The following is an 11,688-nucleotide window of genomic DNA, read 5'->3' as shown; positions in this document are numbered from 1 at the left end:
GCAGACCGAGGTGTGAATTTCTTCCTTTCCCTATTAAATCCCTTCCTGTCAGGACAGAGGGAGTCTGTTAAGGTAAATCGAGGTATATCGGTCCCTCGACCCTTAACACCGGCTCACAGCAATACACAATAAGTAGGGCAGAAGTAATACACCGTATAGCAAACAAACTTCCAGGAGCACTGAGGGCAACAAACTACATGTATACCAGAACGTGGCCACGCAATACCCATATCGTACAAGAATGTCCTCAAGTCGCTCAGTATTACCAGGATTTGGGCTTTTACCAGTGCATGCAGGAAGACAAAACTTTGCTGACCACCAAGTAAAATAATCCTTAGTACAAAGGGCTAAGTCTGCTGTTCCCAAAACAACCAATATGGGATGAAAACAGCCCAGAATTATGGTTCACCTTTCACAAAAAAACAGTTTGTGCAGGCTGACAGTCTAACTAAGCTAAAATGGGCCAGTTTCAATGCAACTCTCTCCAGAAGAGGGAGGCAATGAAGGGAGAAAGCTAGGGTCTCTATACTGCACAATAGGTATATTTTGAAAAGCCTTTTCAAATGACCATAGGATCTCTGTGACCCTTCATCCACAGAGATTTCAAGATCAGGAACGAGCATTTCTCAAAGGAGCCTCAGAAAGGGATGCCTCAATGTTCTTAATAAAACAGCTTCTAAGAGAAAGAATCCAGAGATCTTTCTCACCATACCAACGCACCACAGAACATCAGATCAAAAGACAAGACAGCAAGAATGCACTTCTCTCCTAAAGAGGATGAAGTGAACTGCCTCACATCAGGCCAAATTAACTTAAGGTCTTTGCTACAAAAGAATAAATGCCACTAGTCCGCACAAACCCTTCTGTTCTCCCTGCCAGCTGTCCAGGTTTCAGGCAAGACCATCTCATTACCTTCTGCGTTTGCTGAGAAGAGGATGTTCAAGCAATTCATCTGCAGTGGGTCTCTTCTCTGGATCCTGAAAGACATAGGCAACAAGTCATTCTCTGTGAAATGCTCATCTTCTGCAATGAAATCTTGGACCAGAAGACCTCCTTCAAGGCTGCACGGACCTCCTTCCCTGACTCCCATCAGAAGGCAAAGGCCTTAATTCAAGTACTTGGAATGAATAAATGCCAGAGATGTGGAAGAGTGACTTCCATGCTCTGAAGGTAACAATATTACGTTGCTTTCAAGAAATTATTCCCTACAGAAAGCCAAAGTCACCGTCAGAAAGCCAGAACCTTAAGATACTGCACTGAGATGATATTCTCACAACCACAGCACTGAATTGGGAAACAATTGCTTCTGCCAGCCTCTTAAATAATTGCCATCAGAATAAACTCAGCACCCTTCCAGAGACTGCAGGACTGAACGGCATCTTGAGACAATGCTTTCAGATAAGCGGAGGAAGTCCAGCTTTAGTGGTGCCTCAGGCCTCACAGGAACTACCCTGCATCAGCAACGCTCATGCTGCAACAGGCACGTCCTTTCCCTTCATCCCTGAATTCCATGGCTGAGGCAGCTGGGAAGGGGTGTCTGAAAATTAAAAATTATTTTGCCAACCTGATCAAGGCAGGAATTCACCATCTGGATCAACTCCCAGGAGTAGACAGCGGAATCAACCTCCATGGCACGATTTCCCTGTACAATCTTCACACAAAGGTTCAGGGGATTCTAGGCAGAAACCAGACATAAGTTGCAAGGACAACACGTTCAATAGGGAGAGATTCGACAGGCCATCATTATTTTCCTCCTCTGTCCCTGGACAAGATCACATCCTTCTTCTTCCTTGTCTAGCAGGTTCTCCAGAAACCTAGTAACAAATTCTGCAGAAACGGTACCTTTGATAGCTAGGACTTGGTGGCAACATCCAGCTTTTCACCAACTTTCCTAACAGAGCAGGGAGAACGTGTTTCTCTCTGTGTGGAATCTCCTGCACAGGACATCATCATTGAAACACCACACAGCAGCAAAATTACTGCGGAGTCGTAGCCATGTTGAAAAGAAGTCAGAAAAGGATGGTATTTTCACGTTGTCTCTTTAAGGGCTGTAAAATCTTCCAATGTGTCAGCTAGCAGCTTTTCCCAAGCTAGCAAATCACATAATGCCAGCCAGAAATGCACCTTCTCACCCTCCCCAAACCAGCTTGACCACATTTCTCTTGCACCCAGACTCATGAAATCCAAAGGCAGAATGCTGCACAGAAAATTCACAGCTAGCAATGCTGAAACAACAAAAAAAGACTACACAATCACAAACGTCCTCCTTGTAGAGAAAAGGATGTTTCATTTACAACCATGACACAAATTAGCATGGCTTGTATTCTGCACCTGATAAACCCAGGGCTGCAGACTAGGGTGGTTTTGGCAGAAGCCAGAGAGGCACCTGCAGTACAGGGTAGGGGAAATCATGCAGACATTTTCTCCGGCTACAGTTGGCACTCTCTTTTCTTTTATCTTTCACAGGCCACTATTTTCTTCATCAGTAGATTTAAACAATGAAAGAAAAACATGAGTTAAGAAAACTATAAGCCGAGAGTGAATCTCAGGGAGATAAAAAAAATGTTACTCAGTCCATCCTGACTTGTAGACTTACAGTAGCATCAAACGTCCTCTTCAGAGTAAGCAGCTCAAAGATGACACAGCCTACAGCCCAAATATCTGACTTGAAATTGTATTTCACACCCTGGCAGAGTTCTGGGGACATGTAATATGGAGTTCCCACCAGCTAGGATAAAAAGAACATTTAAAAATCAGAAATGATCCAGCAGTCTTCAGTTCAGGAGCTTTGCATCCATCATGATGACTCAGGCCCATGAGCATCAGAGCTAGAGCAAGACACAGCTCTGACGCACAATGAAGTGGCACATATGACACACCCCAACAACAAATTGGAGGAATGTGAACAGCAAGCACACTTCATCCCTTCTCGTCCACAAGCCTGTGCCTGAGTTTCTAAAAAGATCCTAGACATCTCCCTGCTCAGATCCTGACACAGTACATACTTCTCAATAGAGTAATAGTCACAAGAACACAGCGAGGACTTGCCCCTCTCTAAAATATAGTACATTTAGAGGTAATCAGCGGCTTACATACTGACCAGACATATGGAAACCCTCATGAGAGGCTGAGGGAAAAGGGATCTAGCAAAACTTCCAAACATAGATGCCAGCCCATGGCTATAGAGCCACGCTGATCACAATGTACTGCCAGGACAAAGGTTACTCTGTCTCCAATGAAAGACAGCTTACTTTTGGGTCTGTAAGTAGCAAGCTGACTGGAATCCCACCTTAAAGGTTTTTACTTCAGAAGTGAGCTTTCCCGAACGACTGGTTGAGAACAAATATCCTCCACCCCAAAACCCAGCTCTTAAATACAGAAGCCCTCCCAAGTACAACAGCAATAGTGCCATTGCTCAAAGTCACAACAAGAAGACACAGAATAAATATAACAAAAGGTGTAAGAACGAAGCTGCCAAGTGAATGGAGCTCATTCCTAGCAAGGAACTAGAAAGCAAAATAAAATTAGAGAGATAGAATAGAAAAACGGGTAATATATAACTATAACGTTGCCCTCTTTAGAGCTCTCAGCAAAGCTCCAAGGATTATGCAGCTTGCCTTTCATTAGACTCTGCTAGTACACTAGATATCTAATGGGCACATTCAGAATCGCCATCTCCCTTCTGTTTCCCGTTACAGAGCACGGCAGCTACAGAGCTACACGAGTCCTAGTCATGGAAAGGTTGAGAAGCCCAACCAGTTGGATTACCGCATGGAGAACTAGGTACTGCACTTAAACTTTTTTTTTTAAGCAAAGGATAATGTAAGCTTTCAGTAAGACACATTTTCTGTATCTTCCTTGGTAAACGGCAGAACGATAAATTATGTCTTGCTGACTAAACACTGATTTCTTAAACATTTTACAAAATCATAATTTGGCTGTTACGGTTACAAATACTGACAATAACATGTTTCGCACTCATTTCACAAAAAATTACTTCTAGAATGCCCCTAGTAATTAGATCACAATTTGAGTAACTAGCACAGACAGCATATCAAAATGAAATATGGTTGAAGGTATGCAGTTCAGAATTTTTCAGAACTGAAAAAGGAAGAAAAAAGCTTGCAAGTGTAGATAAACGCACATAACACAGGCAAAAACAAACAGCACAGACTGCACCTTCTCTGAAAACCAGAAGCCCATGAAAAATGTTACAAAACAGAAGTTGTTTTGCTGCAGCCCAGCTTAGCAAGGGTAGCCTTGAGTTCCCATTTACTGTGAAACTGCACAATAGCACTCATGTTCTGGCAGAAGGTTGACAAGTATTTAATTACACATCCTAGCAGAACACCAATAGCTTGCATTAGATCTCACAATACGGCCAGGCAAGCAGTGCAAGCCAGCCTGCAGCCCAAACTACAATAAAGACCTTTAGCAGGTAAGAGCTCCATACAGTGTCTCCCTTTCCAAGCCTAGTGTTCACCACAGAAATCGATGGAGCTGGGAAACACAAGCTGAAGTACAGCTTAACCTGTGTCATAACTTTGGAAGCTTTCTGTAATGGTCTGGAACAAAACCAAGCTTGAGAGCCTTCTGGCAGAATTAATCTTTTATACGCAGCTTTGCCCCTCTCCAAGGGTATTACCAATAAACCATACACCTGATTACCATAAGAAGCGCAAGTGCCTTTCCTGCTTCTTTGTAATTCAGTTCAGAGCCCGAGTACTAAAGGGACAGGAGACATATCTATGGCATGGTGCAATGGCAGGCAAGCACATACAAGCTATTCCAGATGCAGCTGAGGCAAACTGCCCCTGTTAGCACAGTAGCATGACCAAATTAGACCTCCAGGACTCCCGTCCTTGGCAGGCCCCGGCCACCCCGTGCCCGGGTCTGTGCTGTCCGGAGGTAGAGCAGCGACTCTTTCACGGGCACCCCCTTGCCGTGGGGAAGGAGCTTGCGTGCCCTTGTGAGGTTGAGAGCTGTGCTGGTGGTGGCAGGTGCCTCCGGTGGGGGCTCCCAGGCCAGACAGGCCTCAGCTGCAGGGTCAGACACAGTGTGTCCAGGGGCAGGATGGGCTCACTAGCCTTCGGGCACCATCCTAGGAGAAGGACAACTGTGACTCCAGACCCAGGCAGATGGAGCTCGTTTAGCCCTGTAAGGCTCCATCCTCTAAGAGAAGGACACCCTACCCAAACCTACGACCCGAGGACTTCGCTGTCACCGTCCAAGCTCGCCAGGCCCTGGCAGACGAACCCCAGGTGTAAAGGGTGGAGCCAGTTCCGCGCACGCTGTGCCTCACCTAAAAAACCCACCGCGCAGCCCCGAAGGGTGCGCTCATCGCTTGCAGTGAGCGTGGGAAAAGCCTTTCCCAGATTTTCGTGCGCAAAGCCAAGCCATGATGATGATGATGACCAAATTAATTTAACTTGCTAAGCTGGGCTTAACTAGTTGTACTGACTACATACTTTCGGACCACCTTTGTATTACATAGATTCACGTTTGCAAGTACCACCCCTCGGTACCAGGGAAAGAAAAGTGGTAGTCCCTAGCACAGCTACGCTGGTGCTAGCACAGTTTCATTCACAGTGGCACTTATATTTAGTCCACTGCTGCTCTGCAGAGAGATAGACCTCTAAAAGGTAACCCAGGAGCAAGGATAACTGCAGGCTGCAACGCACGAACAAATATACCAATGTTGGTGAGGTAACACTGAAGAAAATCAAGGGGAGAGGGAAAGGAAAACCACAGAAAACAAACAGCAAGAATATAGAGCATCACCCCTTTGGTCTTCTGCAAGGCATGCCGAGATGAAAGAAAAAACACCTCAGTTTGCACACAAAAAAGGCAGATACTCACAGTCTCAGCCATAGAGTACTCAGAGTTCAGCTTCTTTGCCAGCCCATAGTCTCCCAACTTAATCAGGTTTGCCTTGGTTAGAAAGATATTTAATGTCTTTATATCTCTGAAAGGAGAAAAAAATGCAGATGCTCAAATATATTTCCAGATTTCAGTTTTCCACACAGTACTATACCTCCCTCCCAAAATAAGCTAGCTGCTATTCTGCCAGCACTTTCTCTCTCATACACACACAGAGCTCCCCAAAGGCAATGGGACTCCAGGTACTGGGGCAGTAACTGCAGCTATCCTTGTTTTATCGCATTGCCACAGAAACACGATGCAGTCTAAAAAGCTCAGGTTTCCAGACATCTGTGTAAAGACAGTTCTTTATCCCCCTGAGTCTCTTCTCATATGAAGGTCTTATTTTTCCTGGTTTTATAAACAGACCCAAGCTAAGAGTCGCTGAGCTCACTAAAAACATGAACGTATGTGTGAATATGTAGGTATTCAAATATAAATACACACACAGAGGGTGTGAAACAGATGCCACTCTAGAATAAGTGTAACACCCCTCTACCTTACACTTCAAGAACAACTCTTCAATATAACATGACATATTATGCCCAGAAGATCAAAAGACTGATAGCCACATAAATACTGAATTCTGAAACTTATAGAAAACACTTTCTCCCAGACAGAATAATTTATATGTAGTTTCTCAGATCAATGTAACAGACTGTAAATACAGAGAGGAAGCCCCCACAGTATGACATGCTTCCCATGACCAACACTGCGTAACACCCCCTTTTCCTAACGTACCATCAATAACTTCCCAGGGTAGATCAGGAAAACATCAAGTAAAGCAGCACTTTGCATTCATCCACTTGGGGCATCGCAAAGTCCTGGGTCACTCTGACAATGTCTGCAGCAGAAGGAAATCACTGCAAACATTTAAGTAACTGTTCAATTCATTATTACGGAAGGATTTGGGGCCACACGTGTTCTAGACTGTGAAGCCTGCTGTGAATGTGGGCAGAGGTGGTAAGCAGGAAACCACTGCAAAGCAGGACAGATATGACACCTACTTAGGTCAAAAACGTAGGCATTACTTCGTTGAGTGTAGGCTACCAACCCTTCATTAGCAAGGCTTCCCAATTACCAAAGATTTAGAATGGCAGCAACCAAGATGCTAACCCGCAGAAAACATCCTCACACATCTGTGCTCATCATTTAGAGAAGGATGTTGTGCAGCATGATTCAACCATGCTGGAAGCAGCTATCTGCATGTGTGGTACTCCCCAGAACATCGTGGCCTCCTTGAAGCACACATAAGCCATGAAATTTACCCTTCCCAAACAGAAAAGGGCAATGGAAAAGGTAATTATGTGCTCGCTGAAATCTCAGTCAACATCACAATTACCATTACCAGCTAGCAAGCTGTTTTACTTTCTTAAATCACAGGCTGAAGAAATGAGATTTAGCCAAACGCAGGACAGATCTTCAAATAGGTTATATTACAGCAATGCAGCAACGCAAACTCTTCCTCACTGTCAGCCTCCAGAAACTACAGAGGGATGTACATGCTGGTTTTAAACTATTAATTGTGGAGTGGGTAGGAAGACCCTTCGGCCTACAGGAACTGCTCTCTTCCTACCCACTTTAGCAAACATCATTTGTGGGCTATGGCAATAAAGGGCCAATTTACTTCCTTCTTACATGGATTAACTCTTTGTTCACAAAGCTGCAGCACTGAAGATAGCAAGTCCATTTTCGTATACAAAATTTCTTGTACACTTATCACAAGATTGCTTCTAGCCCAATAAAATTCCTTACAGAAACGATACTTAACGTCTAGGCTACGCTTTGGAAAGAAGCTCAGTGCTTGCTTTAAACACAGAAGCAAAGGCTACTTGAAGGAATTCTGCACTCACATCCATGAACCACACTGGTTAGCTTGATTTTACTTCACGCCATGCTTACCTGTGAAGAATTCCTGCTCGGTGAATGCAACTCACAGCTGATGCAATTTGAAAGAGGTACCAAACCACCATCTGCAAAGGTAGGAATAAAAGCTTTACATGAGGCTCAAAACCAGCCCCTGAAAAATCCCATATGTCCCTGTCACACACAGGCATAGCAAGAGGGTCTGACCCTGCCATCTAGATGCTCTTTCAGGTGTATGAAAATAAAGAATATCCTGATTTAGAAATCCCTGAAAAGATATTCCAAAATGTAGATTGCTCTGGTGCTGTTCACAGTGCCTGTCCTGACAATCATCACAGAAGTCACTGAGTGAAAAGACTTAGGAATGACAGCTAACGGGAGAAATCTACAGTTCAGCTTTCTAGAATATGAACTGCAACCATTTAATATTCACCATGAGCTGGAAGGCCTTAGAAGTCATTACGTAAGATAAATAAGTGTAATCAATAACCGTCTCAGTGTGAGGTAGAGGCAGACAGCAGAAAAAAGATTTTAAAAAATAAAGAAAAAGAAAAGATAAAGGAACAAGAAAAAAATCTATGGTGAAATAGATTCAAGGTAATTACTCAGAAAAGAACCTACAGAATAGTTAAGAGAGAGATACAGGAAGAAACACAGAATTAGGTTGTAAAGTTAAATGTTAGCCAAGATGATGATAAGGTGACCAAACTCAGCTGAGAACTCTTTCATTATTTCTCCCTTGGAAGTTTATACTGCATATAGACAGACAAAAAAGAAAACAAGAAGTTTCTGATAGTCCATAAATGCTTGCAACATTCAAGAGGAAAGGAAGTATGTCAGTCCCCAGATAAACACAGGAATTACCCACCACTACTATGAAAAAAATACTGTATAAATATTCAGACAACCAAACAGATCCCCAGAACATTAGGCCAGCCCCACCACTCCCTCAAATCCATCTAAATTACCTCTTCTTCAAATAACTTGTCTTTCTGCCGCAGAATCTTATCATAGAGGTTACCTCCTGTAATTATAAGTGAGTGAGAAAGACAAAGAGTTCTTATTTATCTTAGTATCTTATTTAATGGTAGCAGTTACTACTGCTGGGAACATTCAACATCTAACAGATCTGATGGATCACTACAGCTCTCCCACAGCACTCTTCACTTTAAGCTGGTCAGGCACTCACAAAATTATGTTGTTCTTCCATCCAAGACGGGTATATCTAAGCCATTTAATACTCTCAGGAAAGTAAATCAGTAAGAGAGGCTAGCAGCCCCTAATTTTTTATCTCTAAGCACTTCCTGGGATAAGTAAACATTTATAACATGTACACCAAACCATGTGAGATAGTCCTGCTCAGCATTATATATAAATAAATAATACATTAAGAAAAAGAGAAAGAAAGCAATTATAAGTTTGGAGTAGCTCCTGAAAACACAAGTTACTGCCTTCCCTCGCTTACTGCCCAGCTCTGACCCACCCCTCTCCTTCACTTGCCCTGCCAAATACATCGATGCAAAATCCACAAAGCATTGACAACTGCAGCACCACCAAAAGAAGCCTGAGATCAGCAAAATTCTCAGGGCACCGCACAGTATCAAGATAGTAGATTAAAAATTAAGGACAGCTAAAAGAAATTACGCTGACAGCTGCAGGCAGTGCGACTCCCTGTCAGATTAGCATCCTACCAGTAAATCCAAAAGCTCTGATCACATCCTGTTGCTATTCCATTTCTCAATTATCATATATGACATCCTAATAGTAATGGAACACCAGGCCCTTTCCCATTCCCATGGCTATGCTGCAAGACAGCTTTCTGCTGTGCGATTTCCATGGGTCTGTCCAGTTACAGATGTCCAAAGCAGGTCTCAATGGCTCCTGTGCCTCCTTGAGGGACTTTTTTCAGACTTCCTTGTTAGGAAGATTTGTCTGATATTCTAATTAAGATTCTCATCGTTTAATTTCTTCTCATTCAGCCTTGCTAAACCTCTCAACATTTCTTTTTTCTGCCTTATGGCTACACTTGCAAATTATGTACAAATCACTCTTCATATTCACAATTTAACTGAAGTATTCACTTCTGCCTCTTCTCGTGAACCTTCTTCCTAGGGATTTAGACTATGCAGGCTTTTAGTGAATCCTGTTCTTCATCTGATTTTTTGGTTCAGAAAAGCTGCAAAAAAGATAGCAAAGAGCAGCATGACAGATACTACATACCAAAATCCTACACAAGGACACAAATAAGCTTTCAACTCAGGCAAATAATATCTCCATGCACACATACTAAGGAGAAAAACAAATAGTTCCTTCCTATTCTCTCTTCAACAAATACATTTTCTAGAATATTTCTTCCTAAATCTGTTTCAGATGCATTCACTGATTACCTCATGATAAATCCAAGTCTTATGGTGCCATGATATACACACAGAACTACAGGCAAATTAATTAATAACTTGGCTTCCTCCCTTGTAATATGGGGGCAATATTTACTCAGAAAGTCTTTCCTAGAATCTCCAGAAGAGATGTGCCAATTAAACGGTAAAAACTTTGGATTCTGCAGAACGTCTGATAGCAACTTGTCCAATCTTACTTTAAAAATTACGAATTATCTTGGACTTGTAAACTGCAAAAAAACCCACAGAAACAATTAATAACATTGGCAAAACCGATATGCCTAAGTCTAAATGAGATTCCCTCTTTCTCATGTCCTCAGACAACACAGGCTATATACTCATCTCTTGGCTGTTGTCCCCAAGTAGAACAAACAGTTTAGAGCCATTAACAAACATGTACAGACCTCATTAGTATGCAGCTTCTCTTTGTGCCCTCCAATGAATATATACTGGCCCCAAGAACGCACTCTTTTCAGGGCAGATAAATACCTCACACAGAGCACTCCTAAAATAAATGGTGCATCAAAGAGCTAATATTACCCTACTCTTGCACTGGACTCTGCCAGATAAGAACAAAAAGCAAAGTAAAAAAAGCTTTGCCTTCAAAATTACTTTGCGGAACTCTGCTGTTCTCCCCAACCTGTCCCAGTGGAAGCAACCTAAGGCGATAACAACACGAGAACAGCCTTTTCCGTCAAGAAAACTTCCTGCCGATGCGCCAAAGCTTAACGCAACCCCCAAACACACACAGGATACCTAGCTAGGGGAGCTGTCCCACACATCCAAACAGTTCTAGATAGGAACTAGCTGTTCCAGCAGTATTAGATGTATGTGACCTTCTCTTCCAGCTGTCTAGGAGCAGTTGCAACTCATACACTCCTATCAAATCCAGCTGGGACTGTTTCCCCTGCAAACTCCATACAATACCATGTGACCTACTCTTGGATGGAATTTTAAAGTTTTCTTCACCACCTGAAGGCCTGGATTTAATTTTTTTAAATAGTAAACATAGAAGCTGATAACACAAGGCAGGAAAAAGTCCTGATTGCAGTGTGCCAGTATATTTTTAAGCTTTGATTTATAATTGCCAAATGGAGGGATCTATTTAAGTGACACTGCTGAAGAACAGCCCCATTCTGCACTCACAGAGAGGCCCAAATACTCTCATGGTCTCTTTCCACTGTCCTCCTGAAAGAGCACAGCAAGGCGCATTAGAAATAGACACCACCAATAACTTACTTCTTCCACTGCACCAGCTACCTGCAAGACTTGAGAAATCAGCTACTGCCTGAATTGCCTGCACTAACTGCTGGGCTTCTTTCTTTGGCACCTGAGACACAGATCAATCAGAAGGGTTTTCAATCTCTTCATCAGTAGCTACACAGCAGAAATCACCTCCACTCCTCCACTCCCCAGAGGACACCCCAGGAACACTCCCTGCAGGTTCTGCAGGAGGGTGACTCAGCGATGTGGCAGCCGCCCGTTTCTACGTGTAGGGGTCTCAACC

At 43.1% G+C, this 11,688-nt stretch overlaps 1 protein-coding gene across 1 annotated transcript in view; it reads right to left on the bottom strand.

Annotated features, from left to right (window-relative positions):
* Positions 1–900: 900 nt before the first annotated feature.
* LOC104501432 (serine/threonine-protein kinase Nek9-like) overlaps positions 901–11,688 on the bottom strand; it is a gene marked incomplete at its 5' end in the record, with an annotated part of 11,273 nt that continues 485 nt past the window's right edge. The window contains 6 exons of the mRNA XM_010145242.1: positions 901–977; positions 1,565–1,675; positions 2,597–2,728; positions 5,860–5,965; positions 7,822–7,892; positions 8,754–8,809. Coding sequence (XP_010143544.1) covers positions 909–977; positions 1,565–1,675; positions 2,597–2,728; positions 5,860–5,965; positions 7,822–7,892; positions 8,754–8,809 — 545 coding nt within the window. The remainder of the gene's footprint in view (positions 978–1,564; positions 1,676–2,596; positions 2,729–5,859; positions 5,966–7,821; positions 7,893–8,753; positions 8,810–11,688) is intronic.

The sequence above is a fragment of the Buceros rhinoceros genome, unplaced genomic scaffold (assembly GCF_000710305.1).
Source record: "Buceros rhinoceros silvestris isolate BGI_N320 unplaced genomic scaffold, ASM71030v1 scaffold47891, whole genome shotgun sequence".
Lineage (NCBI taxonomy): Eukaryota > Metazoa > Chordata > Aves > Bucerotiformes > Bucerotidae > Buceros > Buceros rhinoceros.
The sequence above is the reverse complement of the archived record's forward strand: the minus strand, read 5'-3'. Positions and strand labels throughout refer to the sequence as shown.